Source organism: Aulostomus chinensis, chromosome 22 (assembly GCF_037954235.1).
Source record: "Aulostomus chinensis isolate RoL2024-O1b breed Wild chromosome 22, RoL_Achi_v1.0, whole genome shotgun sequence".
NCBI classification, from domain to species: Eukaryota; Metazoa; Chordata; class Actinopteri; order Syngnathiformes; family Aulostomidae; genus Aulostomus; species Aulostomus chinensis.
Genome location: NC_141341.1, coordinates 7,849,924 through 7,869,209, shown reverse-complemented (window position 1 = coordinate 7,869,209; position 19,286 = coordinate 7,849,924). Strand labels below are relative to the sequence as shown.

Here is a 19,286-nt window from a genome sequence, read left to right as displayed (position 1 = left end):
AGAAGGGTATCTGTCTTCTTGTCTTGGCTCGACAGAGGATGAAAAATGAATGTATTTTCCAAAATGTTGGTGTGTTCTTTTAATATATTTTGTAGCTTACACATACTTTAGAAAACATGGCCTGCACTCGAGTCACAAGGGTCCAAAGGTGTCACTAGCCTCCAGTTTCTCCCCGAGAATGAAAGGTCTGACGCAAAACTGTGGATGCGGTCACCTCCCCTCAGCCCAAACGCTCCTGCTCTGACTGAGGTGTATGTATGTAATGTATTTGTCTCTAGTCAACTGCAAACCCTCATCGAAAAACCAGTCCTAACTGCACTGTCATCAACAATCTGGTACATACCAAAATACCACTGCCTTCTGAATGTTGATTAAATATTATCCTTATGCCATCGAAATCAAATATGGCCGTTTTAATGTCAGGGAATTCGTTAATAAGCTTCTTTTTTTTTTTGGTAGCGATAACGGAGACTCCGACTTTCTAGATGTTACTGAAACTTGGTAGTGGATGCAACTGTTGTGTGTTGAGTTCCGGTGGAGAACAACAGCTGCGATGCACACTGACACGATAAAACACAAAAGATGTTGACTTTGGAGTATTTTCCTCTTGAATGTTATGATGCATAACCTGGAACTGTCAGCCGCCCTTGTTAGTAAGAACCATCTGCAAACCAACAAAACTTTGTCGAGCTGCATTTTATGCCTCTGCAGCGGTGACGGGACGGTCATGAGATGACAGATGGCCGTCTCCTTCTCTGAACTGAGGAACACCCAGAGGGAATTTTCTTCAAATTTTGGCACAAACGTCCACTGGGATTCAAGGATGACCTGAAAGGATTTCGAAGGTCAAAGGTCACGGTCTCTATCACATGTATGCAGTATCTGTCACATTGTTGTTAACGCAATACCTCAGGAGCATCGTGAGACGAGGTCTTCAATTTTGGCACAAACATCCACTGGGACTCTAGGATGAACTTTAAAAGATTTTGGTGGTCAAAGTCACTTTCACCTCAAGTTAATGAAATATTTCAGGAATACCTTGAAGAAATTCTATTCAATTTTGCATACATCTCCACTAGGACTTGAGGATGAACTGAAAAGACTTAGTTGGAGGTCAAAGGTCAACGCCACGGTCACCCCAGTTAACCGTGATATCTCAGAAATGACTTGAGGCAATTTCTTCAGATTTGGCAAAAACCTCCACTAGGATTCGACGGTGAAGCGATTACCACCATGTGGTATTTCTAGTTTATGCTGATTGTCTGATTTTCTCACATGCAGCCAAGCTAAATACGATTCGATGGAGTTAAGGACTTTTGAATCATGTGTGAGTGATATTTAACAGCATTTTAATGAAAATTAAAGTGTGCTGTAACTTTGGAACTGGTTATTTCACTTGACCAGAACCTAAATGATCCCTACGTTGCTGACTCGACCCTCTCAGAATTGTGTATTTTTTTAAATGTCTTTCCTTACATCACCTAATTCAGTTGCGACTATGGATTGAAAAAAAAAGAAAAGAAAAGAAAATACTGTCATTACCCCTGAAGTGAACTTCATTCAGCACATAGCCAGAAAATAGATCACATCTAGCCCTTCCTCACCTGACAGAGTCCCCTGAGTGTTTAACTGGAAATTGGTTACAGCCCTTGACACTGTTGCACCTCTCAAAATTAGAAAAGCAATGTAATCTAGAAGCGCGCTTGGAGAAAGAATATGTCTGCCAAGGACAGTGCACTGTTTCCTTTAAACCCAAGTGAATGAAAATGCCCAGCTGCAGTGCCCTGAGCAGCTGGAGCAGTCTGGCTGAGGATCAGCTGCAAGTCTTTAAACCTCACATCTACAGCCTGGCCTTCTGAATTGTATCTACTTATTTTATTGCTATCTTTATTCTCATAATCCATTTCATCGAATTTGATTGTCATAAATTTTGTCTTAAACCTTTATTAATCCACTTAAACTCATTTTTAATCTAGGGTGTATTTTAACTCTATTAAATCTATTACCTATATCATATTCATTCCATCTTATCATTTCCTTCTGTGAATCAACTTTGGGATTTTAGGGTGTAATTACCGGATCCGCTTTTAATGCCAGTTCTCCTCTGGCTGCTAGATGAAACAGCAAAAAATCCAGGAGAGGAAACGGCGTTCTGAAAGATTCTAAGTGAAAAAACGAGAGATTCAAAGTTACAGGGACGTTGCAGATAGCAGAACAGTGAGGGTGGGCAACAGAAGAGGGGAGAGGACAAGGGAAGGAGTACAGCACACAGTACAGCACAGTACACCACCTACACTCATCTCCATGGCAACTACCACACGAGAACGAGTGATAATGCAGTTCCCTCTCTTCCTATTCTGAAAACTGTTCAATTGGTACCATATGTACTGTGCAGTATGTGGGAGACAAAGCTTTCAGTATTCTGTTGTTGCAGATGATATGAGAGTGTTTCACATGCATTATTTATATTTCCTCTAAATCCCTATTTCAACTGGAAACGTTACATCTACTGGTGATGCTGGCTTTGCCTGACACTGAATTCATCATCATCATCCTCATCATCCTCATCATCATCACTCGGAGCGATAACTTGTTATTTTTGAATGAATGTTTTTTTTGTTTGTTTTTTTGTCTTGGCTAAAGCAAGTGTGGGGGCAGCAGTGGCTTCCAAAGAACCAATATCGAGGTTGATAGAATTGAAAATACATGATTAAATGAATCCCCTTTCTCAATGAGGTTCTCGCTGTTTGTGACAATAAAAATCATCCAAAACAATCTTTTTGTGTCCTTCATGGTCTTTGTAACAAATCAAGTTGACAAACCAGTGCAGTGGAATGGACGCAACTTGACTCAGAGGTAAAATGTGTTGAGGACTGTGTGAACCCACCCATCCATCATCATCTTCCGCTTATTCCTACACATTAAGGGTCGCGGGGGGGCTGGAGCCTATCCCAGCGTCAACGGGCGAGAGGCGGGGTTCACCCTGGACAGGTCACCAGTCCATCGCAGGGCCAACATAGAGAGACGAACAACCATTCACACTCACAGTCACACCTACGGTCAATTTAGAGTATCAATCAGCCTCGTCCCTTCTTGATGTCTTTGGACTGTGAGAGGAAGCTGGAGTACCAGAGAGAACCCACACAGGAACAGGGAGAACATGCAGACTCCACACAGAAAGATCCCGTGCCCGAGCCGGGACTCGAACCCGGAACCTTCTTGCTGTGAGGCCACAGTGCTGACCACTGCACCACCGTGCAGTCCGACTGTGTGAACCATCAGTCCTAATCCAGAGTGAAATCAGAATAAGGACTTTTTTTTTTTTTTTTAAACAATGTGTCTTTGCAACACCCACCAGTCAGTGTCAACGAGCTTTTCATCCAATTTTGGACTTTTTTTCCCCCACTTTTAATTATTATCAACAGCTTGTGTAACTGCCAAACCATCAGCGTGCTGCCGTTAGCATAACTAATATTTGCGCTGACTTTCATCCAGCCATCAAATAAATGACTTAATTTGTGGTCCCGTCAGCCTGAAGGGATTTTCTTTGTTCTCTGTCCGTCTTCGTTTGCAGACGGTCATAATTAATACACAGTACAGTCAATCGGTCTATCAAGTCATTGTATGACAAATGCAGAGCAAGACGAGGTCAGCTGTCCGCCGGCCCAGAAACTTCCAGATGGCTAATCCGCCTCTGCTCTTTCCTTCAGCAGAATTGTTTACATCATGACGGAAGAATATTTGATCCGTCAGGACCTTCGCCCCCAACGCCAGAAGCACAATCCTTATTTAAAAAGTTTGGTCTCAGTGTTATCGGAATTATCTCATGAATTATTCATTTATCCCTTGAATTGTGTTGCCACAGTTGAACATTATGCTGTTGGGGTAAAACACTCATTATAATTAAAGCATAACGTAAAACAAAAAAGGAAAAGTCGACACTCATGCAGGAAAGGATGCAGAATACAGGGTGGCAGCGGCGTGCAATTTTCACATCGACGTGATCTCAGAAAATATCAGTTTCCCAGAGTATAACAGTTTTTGTCAGTTAAAATAACTGAAAGGAACAAAAATAATATTGTCATCATTGAAAATTTGAAAAGATGTTTTCAAACGAAGTATGAGTTTTTAATTCGGGTTGAAGAAAAAAAGCAGGTGTGCATTCACTGGTGAGATCTGACACCCAGGTTAACGTACCTTAAACAAATGTATAAGGCATTAAAACTCATACATGTAAAAAAAAAAAACAAATGTCAAATCAGATTAAAAATGATTTTTTGTTGTTGTTCTTTTAGGGAAGCGATTTTACCATCTAGTATTGCATTGAGGGAGAATACTGTCCACATCAATCACTTCTGCTTTAAGTGGACTTAATTTGCTCCTCTTTCCTGTGACTGCATGCTAACAAGAGCGGTGAGAGTGACACAGCTGCTGGCTTTTGTCTTCTTTTTAATCAGTTCTTTTCTCTTCAATAAAAAAAAAACAGACCTAGTTTAAAAAAAAAAAGTGAAAAGGCTAAATCCTAAACGTGGAATTAATTTCCCTCTTCCTGCATCAGCCGTCAGTTAAAAAGATGTGAATGTAGCTCGGGTTTTTATTCCATCTCCAGCAGGGCTACGAAGGCTACAGAACAACGCTGCGGTTGACTGTTGGTTCTGCGAGATGTTCAGCTCAACATCGAGACAGGAACAGCATGAGAAAATCCGCTTCAGTGCAACATGATCCTGTTGGCAGCTACATGGAATCAGAATATTGGGAGCATTCCTGCAAAGGTGAAATTTCCGCATGAACCATCTGCTGAGGGCTAAACTGACTTTGAGGCACGTTTCAGAAGGATTTGTACCAAAAACTAAAAAATATAATCAAAAGTCTGATTTGTTAATCAGCTGTCATCCTTATCAATCATGTTCCCGAAAACCCCAATCTGCAAATATCTTACACTGAAATGACAATAAACTTTGAATTTCCCAGAAGGCTTTGGTGGCTGAGACGGACAACTACTACTAGACACTTGGCAGGCCAGTGATTCCTCATTGTTTGAGAGGTCAAAGGTGACGTGGTAGTCGAGTGTTGTGGTTGACATTACTGCTCCGTGGTTGTACACTGAGAGAATAAACAGAGAAAACCTGATGCAAGGCCCTGCAGGGATCAGCACAGCGGCATTGTTCAGGGTGACACTGGAACAATTTTCTGCTACTATCCACGAACAGAAAAACAGTGAGAGCTTCACAGCGGCTGAAACACTGAAAACGCTGGTCAATTGTCTGTCTGGCTCCATTTAAATGTTGGGATGTGTCAGGAATTGGCAAACCATAAATCCACTCAGTAAGGAGAGATTAAATGAGAGCAAAGTCTATATTTTCAAATTCTTGCTGATTATTTAAATGTAAGAAGGAGTTTCGGGGAAGCTTCACAGCCTTGTTACATATAAGCAGCACGTACTGATACAATGCCGTTTTCCTAGAAAACATCTTCTAGCAGTGAGCCTAAACTGAGTCTGGAATTATGCTTTTGGAAAAGATTTTCTTTTTTTTTTGTAATTTGACTTCTCGGTAATCAAGTTGTCATGATGCAAAAGATCCTACTGTATCAGTAGAATCTGGGAGATTAAAGTTATTCAAGGGTATTTAGTGGAAATGAATAAAGCCGCCTCGACATGCCGACGCTCGTTTTCGTCAAGAGTTTCAAAGTAGTTGTCACAGTGCAGCTGTGGCCTTAGTTTGGTGGAGGGATATTACGGTATTTTTAATCAACCTGGGCTCTCTCATATGTGTTACTAACTCGTCTTCTTCTCCGGAGCCTTCGGGCTCCCCACATCCCAGATCCCGGGTGCTGCTGGAGGAGGCTGCAGACCTGAAGAAGCTCAAGTAGCCACGCATAGCTCCACCTGCTCTGTCCATCAGTCTCTTCCCTTTCCCTCTCTCTTTATCGCTGTCCCTCTCTTTCCTTCCGTATATCTGTTGTCCTCCATCATCTGTCTTTGTCTCTGCCCCGCCCTTACTTCTTTCTTTCCTCCCAACCTGTTAAAGCAGAAGGCCGTCCCCATTGAGCCTGGATCTGCCGTTCCTGCCTGTGAAAAGGAAGGTTTACCTCGCCGCTGTTGCAGGATGTGCTCCCTCACAGAGACTTGTTGGGAGTAAATTCATTGAAGCAGTGTGGTACTGGACCTGCTACTCCTACTTGTAAAGTGTCATGAGAGAACTTATGTTGTGATTTGGTGCAATACAAATAAAATTGACTTGACTTGACTTTTCACTGATAAGGGCCACAAAGATTTGTATTGATCCACTGCTGAGCAAGAATTCTGAACAGCCACCACAAAATAGCTGAAACAAGTGTATGGTATCAGTGGGGAGGGGGTGTCGCAGACTCTCAACAGACTCTCTGATGATTATTATTATTAATGTCTGACAGGCTCCTTCACACAGTGTCTAGCTTGTTAAAAAAGGGTTGGTTTGATCGATCGGACATCAAGAAAAATACTGAATTTAAACTATTTCAAGTTTCAAATATTTATTATTTTTTGTTACAAAATATTTACATTTATAGTAAAAAAAAAAAAAAGTTTTCACAGTAAAAAAAAAAAAAGCAGAGGTTTTTTTTTGTTTTTTTTTTTTGAAGTTTCCAAAGGCCATTTTTAAAAAATCCTGTCAACAAAGATTTGTCATTTGAGGTATAAATCTACAACACGAACCTTACACACAAGGGACGTCACAGGTAAGACTTGGAGTTTAAGGGAAAGCAACACCTGATGAGGTTGGCTGGTTGTTGACGTGCTGCTTGTTTTATAACGTCATGTTAGCACACAACACATGAGCTTTAATTGCTTCAGCAACTGCAAGGCAACTACCGTAATGAGCGCTCAGCAGTCTGAAAGATTACTCTGACTTCCTGGTGCCAGGAAGCCAGACAGTTTTCCTGTTGGTTGTGAGGACGTGGTTGTAGCTTCCCATCATGTCATTCCCACAAATAAAAGGAAATTTAAAAAAAATACATTACAAAAATATTGTGAAGTTTCTCTAATCTATGTTGCAACACCACTCTGCTTGACCACCATTTTCTGGCGGGCACCCTTAGGTGCTGATGAGTCGAGTCCCGTCACCCCTCCAGAAGTGTTGGGAAAGCCATGAGCGGCTACATATTTGCGGTACGCCTCTCTGATGATGCGGAAGGCTCGTGTGTTGGCGTAAGGGATGTCAGTGACTGGGTCTCGGTACAGTGCGGGCTTGTGGGTGACTGGACAAACCTCCTGGACAGGAACCTGAGGACTCGACTGCGCCCTGCGAGGAAACGCTGCATCGAAAGCTTCGTCATCGCTAAAAGTTACGTAGGTACGAGAGCACAAGCCTCCGGCGGGCTGCTGGGAAGGTGTGCCGGGGTTTGTCGGAGCCGTCTGTGGAACGTCCTGATCCAACCTTTGGAAAATGAAAAAATGACAACTTTATAAAAACACACACTGAATGAAAAAGTCCTTGCCAAAATTAACTTTTTGTGATGTTATTCTTTGACAGTGTTAATTTCATCAAGTTCTGAGGGGTCAAAGAAATGAAAAACTTAACATTTACAAAATAAATCTCCAGACCAAAGCACATAACTGGTAACCTTGGGCATACAGTATAATGTTTAGTGTATGATGATCTGAAAGGGATTAAATATTTAAATGGTCAAAGCACCTGAAGCAAAATTGTATTTTCAACTGAGCAGATTACAGACAAAAAAACAAAACACAAAAACAAAATTATACAGTGGTTCAGAGAGGTCAAATGAAATCCAGAGGCAAATAAGTCCATCGGGAGCTCATACGTACCCTTCAACATCAACGTTTTCCTCTTTCAGGGCCGAGAGAGAGACGAGGGGCATCAAGACAGAGTGGTACCGGATAGTTGGTCCCTCAAAACGTCGTTTCTTGTGGACTTGTTTCTTCTTGTCGGCCTCCAGGCGTTCATAGTTTTCTACATTCAGAATTGTAATGTCAAACATTCAGCGGTGAGTCCCATATCTCAAATAAATCAAAAACTATCAATATTAAGTTTTATTCACATGTATCCATCAGCCAAACTGCTCAGCTTAATCTTCAGTTTATTAAATTGGTCTTCACATAATTTAATCTGTGCAGGAAGACTTATGGAAATAAAAAGTCATAAAAAGCATAACAGAGAAAAATGGTAACATCACAATCAGACGCATGACCATCACACAAAGATCTCAGTGCTAGTTGTCTGGTTATTTTCCAAGACAAAACTCATGAAGGTAAGTGTAGTTCTGTACAAGTCTTAAAAACTTCAACATACCCAGCGATCGAATGTTGATCTCAGCTGTTATCTTGGCTTCAGCCAACAGTTCCTCTTGGGTTAGCGGCCGGTCACGGTGGGCGCCTCTCCGTCGCCGAGGGGCATCCTGGCGCTCTTGCAACCGCAGGTTGGTCTTCCGAGTGTGTTCACTGGTGGACTGGCGCACAGACTTCCGAGCTAGAGAGAGAGAGAGAGAGAGACAGACAGACAGGGAGAGAAGGCATACAACTCAAACAAAGGAGACATTTTGTTTGCGTTGACCTGCACGGTTTGAGGACTCCACTGAGACAGTTGTGCAATAATCATCATGTTGTTATCATACAACAGATCACAACCCGCTACAAGCTGTCTGCAGGTGCAAGCAGCAAGCTGGTGACCCTCATTTACTTTGGTCATCTCAGCAGTTTTGAGGGACAATAACCTGCTGCTGCATTGTCACATCATGAAAACTGCAAGTCACAAACGTGCAGTCAAGTATTTTTCAAACATGGTAATCAAACATACTTTTTACTGGTTATTTAAATTACAAAATGGTCATATTAATAATCGTCACACCTCATGAAAGCTGTTCCATCCCTACCCGCCGCAGGAGTGTGAAGGAATATTTTGGGAGTTTGAAGTAAACTTACTCTCTCCAAAGTCTTGAAATTCTTGTGGAATCCTCCTTTTCAGCTCAACTTTAGTTTTCTCGGCCTTCTTGGTTTCCTCTGAGGGTCTTTTGGGTTTGGGCTTGGCCACCTTTATAGGTTCCTGTTGAATAAACACAGACAAAAACAAAACCATCCATCTCATAAATACATTCAAGAGAAAGACCAAATGCCAGTTTGCCAACATTCAACTCATTTCACAGCTTCAGATGACAATGTGGTGGCAAAACTCCATCAGTAACACTCTGTTCTCTCAGCTGCTGTTGAGAGGATGACACCAGGCAACCGATGCTCTGGTGCTGAGTCCCCAGCCACTATAAAGCACTTTCATGGGTTTCTCATTTTACTGCAGAAACTTGATCTGTCAGCTCCTGATATTACTGTCACTACCTTGTAAGCTTTGGTGACAACACGACCTTTCCTCCGAGGTGCGTCTTCCTCCTGGTCGCTGTCAGGTTCATCCCCCTCGTCAATGTCAAAATCGCTGTCCACCTCATCCTCCGTGTCAGAATGTTCGCCATGGTACTCGTCATCTCCCGATTCCTGCAAAGAGACAAGGGGGAGAAGTTTACTTAAAATGTTATGAAATACAATGAAGCTCAGGCACTACTCCAGAAATAAAACCAACACAAGTTTAGTTTCATTGCCGTTACAAGACCTGGGGAATAAATCAGCATTTTAACACATGAAATGAACTTTCAGCACAACACAGACAGTGTTCAATGCTCTGACACATATTTTGGCTGGAGTGCTTCAAATCTTTCTAGGTTTGACGCAAGAAGGGCTGACGCTCTCAGCTCTAAAGATGGCCTGAGAGAGAGGATATTTTGGAGTTTGGAATGAATCATATTGGCATGGTGGTTCTGATGATCAGCGACGCAAACCACAATGAACAGTACAACGCACATGTTGGGAGCCTGTGTCTGTTGTATTGACTAGATTGTTTGAATAGATTCATTTTTCTCTCTTTTTGCTGTGGATTTGTGCACATTTGATAGGACCTGGTATAAACTGAGACCCTTAAACTGGTGGGAACTCAACCCACTTCTCTAAAGCTCCAGTCTGATAAGCAATCCATGACAACTGCAGATGACCTTCACACGTTATTGTTTATAGTGGTGTGTCAACTGCAGACATCATGCCAAGTCTTAACAGCATGGCTGTAAGTTCTTGACCACTCAGAGAGATATTTTATGATCATTTTGATGCTGCAGTTTGTGGTGTGGTCAATTAAACTGTATTAAGTTATAAACAGATTAGATTATGCAAATAATATGGTCACTTATAACAATAAGAATAGATGACAAGTAAGAAAAACATTAATTATCCAACTGAACTGCTTTACCTACTCAAAAATAATATATCCATTTCCCCTTCATTTAACTGTGATTTAAAATTTAATATGCTGAGTGAATGGCTTTAAAGTATTAAACTATAAACTCAATCGTATTGTTTGTGTTTGTTTTTAGACTTTTGCTGGAATTTGAGAAATATTAGTTTGTTAATGTACATAGGCACGTTAACCAATACGAGCCAACTGTGACGAAATATTAATATTTTGGGATGCTTCTGACTTTACTATTTCCTCCTGAGAGTGACCTCATGCCAAACTATTATCGTATAGTATTAATCCACTATTTTCTCGAAACTATAAATTTCAGCCAAAGAAGACCGAATTTGAAAAAGTCCGTTCCTGAAAACAAAGCTAGAGGAGTCAGCCGGAGAATTCATTCATTCCATCAAGTTAAACTAGCTTGGGGCTAATGCTCACTCATTCTATTCGTGTCATTACTCACATCGTTGAAGCCTCCATAAGTCGTCTTGTAGAACTCGTCCTCTTCTTCAGCATCCAACAACTTTGACATCCGGTTCCCCGCAGTCTTTCGGGGTTCGCGGTGAACTGCTAAACTCATGTTTTCAATAATAGCTTCAGCGATGCTAACAATTGAGTATCTCGTATGGTACGTTAGCAATTGTCAGCCAACTTCACCTAATAAAGGATATTTTGTGGGAGCCCCGTTGCTTCCTGTGTTTATCAAATTATCTACTTGTATCTGTATTTATTAAACAAAACACGAAGCTTCAACTTCATGTTGGTTTGCGGTATTCCGCGACCATTCCCATAGTCTATCAAAAATGTTTTGCTAACTGCTAACAAGCGGGTCCAACATTGCATTGCTCAGCTCCTGCGCAAAACGCATTTCCGGTTCCAGTAGATGTACTTCCGGTTCAAAGCGGAACGCGAAACAACTTTTAACACAACAACATTTCCATCACGTTAATGAATTATAATCATAATTAACAACGATGATGCTGTCATGTAAATAAGACCCACTAAGCTTATGTGTTATTGCCATGGCAACAACATAATTTGGATGAATCTCACTGTTGTCTTTTGTATGACAAATATATTGATACCTGACATTACTGCTAGACCTCTCAGATTGTAGTGAAAGAATTGACATTTTATTATGTATTATTATATATGTATAAAAACTTTATAAGATAAGTTAATGAAAGTCAGGTGCACTACTTCTGTTACATAAAGGTTTACATGGCTGCAAGCACTACATGTTTTCTCTACAAATTCATCTACATATGTTCTCAATTAATTGTTTGATGCATAAAACAAAATGAGAAAATGCCTTTTAATTGGCGATAAATGCTGATCATTATAATATCATAAAAGTCCTTAGATCTTGGCAATAATTGGTGCTGCTGTTACATTTTCACTTAAATGTGACCCAAATTTTTGTACGATCACAATGTGAAAACAATCTGCTATTCTTCATGAACATTTTGGCTAGAGAGGCATTCAGTAACTACAGTAGAAAAAAAGGACACTTTGGTGAATGTAATCACTTTATTTTATGCATTTCAAAAGTTCATGAGCAATTAAAACACAAAAATCAAACAAAGAGAGGGAGTCTAATAAATAAATAAATAAATAAATAAATAAATGCGACAATATTAAAGGATAAGCAAAACATGTCGAATTAAATAAAATCATAGGTACATGAACCTTAATATAAGGTTAAACTGCTGCTGTTATACTGTATCACGGCTTTCTCATACCTTCTTGTGTATGATCATAACACACTTGATTATTTTTCAGAAACCAAATATAAAAACAGAAAGAAAAATAAAGTTAAGTAAGACAGATTCTTGATCAAAGTCAATATCAGTTCTATAGAGTTATTTACACATAAACATCAACCTGGGCAATAAGCAACTAACTGAATATTCTCAAAACTTGACATGCATTGAGCCTCAAATGTTGCACACTTGGTTGTTTTACATGCATGTTTTCTTACCTTATTTCTTATCTTTAAGGAACAGACACAAAAAATAAAGCAGATTAATGACATCCATGTTTTATTAAATATTCCTAACATGTAAATTTAAGTCTCATTGAAGTCCAGATGGACTGATACTAGCACAGTCTGGTCTTTTTCACTTTTGTACAATTTAGGCTCCAGCTAACATGCTCATCAGACAATATGATTTCATCAACAGTATGAGTCTGCTGGGCACAAGTCAGCAAGATTCTAAAACTAGATTGTGTCGGAATCGTGAGTGTAATAATTATTAGCTCGACATTTGGTGACTAAAAATGTTCCTTGTGCCCAGTTACAGCAAATGAACTAAAAAAGCATCAACTCATATCAGTTTCATGGTAAATCTGCTTGTCTCCATAAAGTTGCCTCGGCCTCCTTGACTACTTGACATGGCGCTCCGTGGCACGTACGCGATTGTGGCTGTGTGTTTTATTTGCCCTTTGGTTTTACTCCAGAAGAGCATGAAAATGAAACAAACGCTCACAGAGCTGAAAAATGAGACAAACCCAATGGATGCTGCTATCAGCAATGTCTTCACATCAAACGGGAGCTTCTGGGGTCCGTTCACATCCGGAGAGGCAGATGGAAAGGGAAACCAGCTTTTAAGACGAAAGGGGTTTTTAGAAGATGATGGAAAGCTTCGAACATGGAGGCTGACAGGCAGGCTGTCATTTCCTGCAGCGTTGGATGCCACACAGAGATAAGTGCCACCGTCTTGAGGCTGTGCATAGCGAACCTCCAATGAGCCATTTGAGATGGCTCGTATTCTACCGATGGGTGATAATGGTCTTAACTGTGGGTTTAACCAGGTGACAGATGGCACAGGGTCACCTTCAACGTTACAGTAAAACACTACGGTGTGCCCCTGATCTACTCTGACTTGTTGGGGTTTGCGGCTCAGGATACGCGGCTGCTGACAAGTAAGCAAACTTGGGAGATCAGATTCAGAAAAGTCCAGGAAATTCCAGCCCTGTAACTGGACGGAAGTAGAGCAAGTAGGCGGGAAACCACCAAAGTCCAGATACAGGCGTCGGCTCACAACCCACAGCAAACGGCAGTCACATACCAGGGGGTTGTGGTTTAGTCCCAGACTTTCTAGGGTGTCCGCTGAATGAAAAACACCCACCTCCAATGTGTTGAGAAGGTTTCTAGATACATTCAGCAATCTCAAATGTACCAAACCCCTGAATGCTCCGGGTTCAATACGCAGCAGTGACCCTCCAACTAGATAGAACTCTTGAAGCCTCAGCAAGCCACCGAGGAGGTTTCCATGAATGTAGGTGATAGGGTTAAAAGAGAGATCGAGGTATACAAGATATACAAGATGGTGCAGAGAGATGTAAGGGACAGCACTAAGATTGCAGTTCCTAATAGTGAGGGATGTAAGATTTAGTCCAAAGAGGCTGTTTCCAGACAGAGTCTCCAGCCAGGGGCAATTAGATAAAAAGAGTTCCTTTAGCCGCCCCAGATGACGGAAAGAGTAGTTTGGCAGTGTATGAGGACCAACGCGGGGTAGATGAAGGCTTCTCAGCCCACTGAGTTGTGTGAGCGCCTCTGTCGGCACAGCAGTGAGATTGCAGGCATCGAGGTGCAGCTCTTGTAGACTCGTTAGGCCAGCGAACGCTTGATGAGAGATGAAAACAAAGTCATTTTCAACTGCTTTGATAACCTGCAGCGCTGCTAAGTCACGGAAAGTGAAATCGAGGAAAACGAGGATCTCGTTTTCACTTAAGTCTAGTAATTGGAGTTTTGGCAAACCAGCAAACACTCCAACGGGAATAATCTTTAGGTGATTGCGAGCAAGACGCAGCATTAGCAAGCTCTGCAGGCCAAGAAAAGCTTCTTCTTCAATTATTCCCAGAAGGTTGTTGCTTAAATCCAAGTCAAGAAGTTGTTTTAAAGTCTGAAACTGCTGATGCACCAGAGTTCTTATCTTATTATGAGTTAAATTTAGTTGTTTTGCATCTTGGGGGAGGCTGTCAGGCACCGTGGTGAGTTGGCCATACGAGCAGTTCACCTCAGACGCCTCGGTGCTGCAGAGGCAGGAACGAGGACACGGCTGGCGTGTTGCAAACGACACCGCCAGCCCTGTTGCCAACAGGTAGAGAGCGCCCCAGCACAGTCTTTGATGGACAGCAACGCTCACAAACATCTGGCGGCCTGCCTGCTTGAGAGAGACGACTGCGAAGAGAGCATGAAAGGCATAAGTCTTCCTGATGTCACATCATAAATCATGAATAACTGCCCTACTTACACACAAATACAAGCGCCAGCATTCATGAATTGCACTGTATTTCAAAAACAACTTTTATATAAAAAAAGTGTAATTCATTACCTGAAAAATGTCGCTTCGATATAAATAATGATAAATTTAGTCTTTATTTGAAGAAATAAATTAACAGTTTACATGGAGGCAAATATTTTGTGTAATCAATTCCTTTTTTTCCACTGTATTTTAAAAAATATGCTGAAAAAAAACATAAGTAAAAAACAAATTAATCACCAGAAATATTTGTAACATTGGTGTTTCATTATAAATGGTATTCAGTTTAGCAAGTATTTTTTAAAAATAGATTAAAAAACATTTACATTCAGTCAATGTCAAATATTTTGTGACCGATTACTTCCATTTTTAAGTGAATGTTTTATTTTTTCCCTGTCCAAATGAACACAATAATTGTTCATTGATGCTGCAGAGTGATATTTTAATTCTTGACATGAATAAACAAGCAGCCTCAGTGTGTTTGAAATCTTTTCTCACCTCTTAGAAAACAGGAAGTAGCTTTTCATAACCAGACAGCTGTTGGCGGGGCGTTCTGTCCTCTACAGTCTATAAACACTGGGGGAAAAACAGTGCAAATTTTGTCAGATGTGACGCGAAATCATGGTTGTCAGACTACGACTGTACAATTTTGAGGGCCTGTATGTCGTTCACAGCTTTGCAATATTATCAATATCATGTCAGGACTACAAAAGACACCGTCTCATCCTTTCTGCCTCCTTCACCTTCGGCCATCTTGTTACCCTAAATGCAGTGCAAGTTTCATTCACAGAGGAAGACACAGGTCATATAGGAAATGACATCATTACCTTCAGAAACTTGATATTTTTAGTGTCCTCGGAGTACAACATCCTAATAAAATACAGCCATGAGAACATTTAAAGGCAGAAAATGTAAAAACAAGAAAGTTGACGCCCAGAATGTTGGACCTCTCTACTTCTGATCCTGCTCGGTGGTCAGTTGCGTTGCTGTAATTTTACACACATCACCCCCCCCCCCACAAAAAAAAGAGTTTAATTTGCATTTCAAATACTCACATCGATGATGGGTGCTTATCCAAGCTCACGCTGTCACACTGAACCACAACTGTCGTAGCTTTTTCAACTAGATTAAAGTGTTTGAGGATTATTACGGAGACTTAAGGAATAAAGATTATACTAGACAATATGTTTGAGAGTTTGATTTGCATCTCTGACATCCACACTGATGCTTTCTAGGTATTCTCATAGAGACTAAGTTACCCATCAGCCGCATAAATGCAGGCTTTTCTAAATGGTCTCTGAGAAAAGGTTAAAAGGGAACCACTGCCTTACCTCCTCCGGCGATTAATTACATTTTCCTTGCCAGATCCATATTTAAACTAGCCAGGCGTGTAATTGTTTGAACAGCGTTATGTAGAGAAAACGTGACGGCTCTGGCCCTCTCCTACAGTACAATCTAAGTTTCAATTGACAAAAAGTCCATAAACCCCAGGAAGCCAACATTCAACCACAATGTCTGGATAAAGTTCTGAATCTACAGGACAACTTTGCCGTTCCATTTGCACAAATTTGCATTTGATGCTTTTAAGTCTTGTGAATGGCTTAACGTCATCTTGACAGGATATCCAGAATATTCATAACAAGAAATGAAAGTCTCATGTGTACAAATTTGTTTTAACGATTTATTCAAACACTTTGAAGTAAAACATTCGCCGTGTGAGGCACAGAGGACTTCACGGCGCCGTTATCCACACTCGCTCAGTCGATGCAAACCCCTGCGCAAATTGTAAAGTCACACCGACACTCGTTCTTTTTAGATGCAGTATCTGATAGATGGTTTGTACCGTGGTTACTGCGGAGGCAGATTGTGAATGTTGTGCTTGTAGGATTTATTTAAAAGGATATAATGGGGAGGGGGGTGCAGCAAAGGCAACTGGGTCTGCAGGCGTTGAGAGCTTATCACTTTTGGAAAACCTATTTCTTTCTGATGGGGGTTTGTTGTTTATTAGTTGAAGGTTTAGTAAAATACTCAGGTTCTGGCTCAGTCACGGACTTTTTTTGTTGTTCTTTTTTCCCTCTATTTTCCCTCCATTACATTTAAGCTGAATGAAAACATCTAGGACACTAGGAATATGTTTTCAGTTGCACTATTCGAAAAATACATAACTCACACAAGCAGGTGAATACCTACATTTTAGGTTAACAATGCTAGTTTGTAAGACGAAAGACACAAATGATTAAAACTGGAAAAGAAAAAAAAGGTTTGGATCCCATTAAAACCAAGAAAACAACAACATTATGTGTCTAAAGTCAGATTAAATCAATGGTGGCGTCATGCTTATGTGAGTAGGGGGCTGCTGCTGCTGCTGCTGCTGTTGCTGCTTTAGTTACAAGCTTATTTGAACTCCTGAAAAGCAACCAGCAGGTGGCAGCAAAAACGCTTGAATGCTACTAAACCAGCTTGTATAAAGATGTTGAACTCCCTCTCAGTTGAAATGAAGCTGCAATCAAATAATAGATCAAGAGACCAAACAAATTATTAAAATAATTTCTGCAGCACTTCATGTTCTTCTCGTGGGAATATGCAAACAGGTAGCGGCCAGTTCCAGGTGAACCTGTAAAAACAACTTGCTGAAACTCACTGTGTGAATCTCCGCGGGGGGAAGCAACAGGAAGAAATGACACCTTGGAGTGTGAAGCCGCCCTCAGCTTTGGCAGCTCTCCTCACATGTTGTCATGCTGAAAGATGCAACACAAGACAGACGGGCAAGACACAAGAGGACAACATTGATGTGATTTTAGTTCTTAATTCCTCATCTGTCTCCACAAATGTCATCCACGATTGATAAAGCCAATAACCGACTTTTTGCCAAAGAGAACTGAATTCATGTTCATTTTCTCTGCAGACTAATTGATTAGTTTTCTATTAGTTTGATTTTAAAACAAGTATTCAGTTATAAACTAAAAAAAAAAAAAAGTCTCCTATTTACACTTGCGGTAAAACAAGCAGCGTGAAGTGAGGTGAGACTGAATCCATGATGATATTTTCAGACGGTCTCTTTGTACAAAACGGTTATCACTACTGAGTCGGGGGACACCTCACTGTGTGATTGCTGGTGCCTCCCCAGAGTGGAGAACGATGGAGGATGACTCCTCAGAGAAGACACACGCCACGCAGTGACAATAGTGCTCAAAGTTCAAATTCGCTGAAGGTTGGCAGCTTTAAGGACTCAGATACAAAGGATGTAAGGCACAGAATTTAAATAATCTTGAAGAGAAAGCAGAGGAAAAAAAAAAAAGGTTACTCACCCCCTCTTCAGTCGGTAATTGCCCCATTTTCAAAATTTTGTGTTGAAGAAAATAGTTCTCTGAGATCTGAGATCTGAATACGATGCAGACACAAGTAGAGAGAATGTGAAAACACAATACATCGTTTTGTTCCGCAGCATCACCTCAAAACTTAAGTCCCTCAAAATTACATCCAAACAAAACCTGCAATCTGAGAGGAGCACGCAGACGGATCAGCTTCAGCTCTGGAGGAGAGGAGTGCTGCTGCAGCTCGGTTCCCCTCTTGCTTTACTGTCCTCATGGCAACAACACGGCGCTGCCGCTCGTTGCAGGCTGGGGGGGATTATATGCACTAGCTTGTGGACTCGGTCCAACTCTGAATGACCGGAGGCAGCGACAGGTCAGCCAAACGTGGAGATTTAGGAGCAACACCAGATGGGAATGAATCTAAGCAATGACACTTAAAAACAGAAGAATACGCTTCAGGTTCATGCCCAGTAGAGTTGACATTAATCTGTGAGGAAGAAAAAAAAGTCAATCCTGAACTAGAGGGGCATTGGTAACAGGCCGAGGCACTGAACTGTGCCTCATAGGAAAAACATTTAAAACATATTAAAAAATGATGGATGGGTTTCGCAGCATGCAGATTTATCCCAGATGTCTTGATGGTGCAGTTGTGTGATGTAATGAAGAAGCAAGGATATGTCCTCCATGGGGTTCACATCAGACTCCCTCACCCCGAACCACTCGTAACACCAGACAGGAAACACAATTACCCTGAAGTGAGAGTTGAATATTGCACCCCAGCAAGAACATAAATAGCGCCCGTGATGAAATTAAACCGAGTCGATTGAGAATAATAAAACATTATGCTGCAAAAGTTCTCACAAACTTAACTCGTGTCAAGTCTCAACTCCCAAAATCAGAGGTGATTTTCTTCTGTTCTTTACGACTGGTTGACATCTGAGTGAGGATAATTCACTGCTTTCTGTTCCTCTTCATCAGAAACATGAGTCAAGTGCGACCTCATTAAACATGCCGCCCTCCTGACGTGGTGGATCAGGGGATTCCTGGTTCCATCCTACTACAGAAATCTGTCTGTGAGCTTCTTCAATACTTATTGGTTTTTGTACAGTAATTTATTGTACAATGAGGTTATTGCAAAGAAGAATTTAAAACATACCTTAGAGGGACCTTGGAAACAACTTATTATACAATATATAATAGCAGAAAAGAGGAATGATTTGTCACGGTATGACTTCATCTTTAACTCATGCCTAGAGAGACCTGTAAGTTTAGAAATGTGGAGACGACACTTACAAGTTCAAGAGGAAAAAGAGCGGGACAGATTTACATTCCATGCAGGAATAAAGGAATTCAGGGCTCCCTGACCAGTTCCTGTCTCTTCCCTCTGGCCTCTATTCAAATACTCCAGCATTTCTTTGTGAGCAAACAAAAAT

General features: G+C 41.0%; 2 protein-coding genes across 2 annotated transcripts; both read right to left on the bottom strand.

Moving 5' to 3' along the window:
* Positions 1 to 6,561: 6,561 nt before the first annotated feature.
* Positions 6,562 to 11,149, bottom strand: vps72a (vacuolar protein sorting 72 homolog a). Its single transcript, XM_086193096.1, has 6 exons — positions 10,735 to 11,149; positions 9,329 to 9,481; positions 8,921 to 9,041; positions 8,292 to 8,468; positions 7,808 to 7,952; positions 6,562 to 7,415 (listed from the first exon to the last, which is right to left on the bottom strand). The coding sequence occupies exons 1-6, from the start codon at positions 10,849 to 10,851 to the stop codon at positions 7,025 to 7,027; spliced, it is 1,104 nt and encodes a 367-aa protein (XP_086049222.1). The 5' UTR covers positions 10,852 to 11,149; the 3' UTR covers positions 6,562 to 7,024.
* A 776-nt stretch (positions 11,150 to 11,925) lies between these two features.
* Positions 11,926 to 15,486, bottom strand: LOC147240594 (leucine-rich repeat and immunoglobulin-like domain-containing nogo receptor-interacting protein 1). The gene is made up of 2 exons (XM_086193074.1): positions 15,038 to 15,486; positions 11,926 to 14,457 (listed from the first exon to the last, which is right to left on the bottom strand). Exon 2 carries the CDS (start codon positions 14,426 to 14,428, stop codon positions 12,599 to 12,601), a length of 1,830 nt encoding a protein of 609 aa, XP_086049200.1. The 5' UTR covers positions 14,429 to 14,457; positions 15,038 to 15,486; the 3' UTR covers positions 11,926 to 12,598.
* Between the last annotated feature and the right edge of the window lie 3,800 nt (positions 15,487 to 19,286).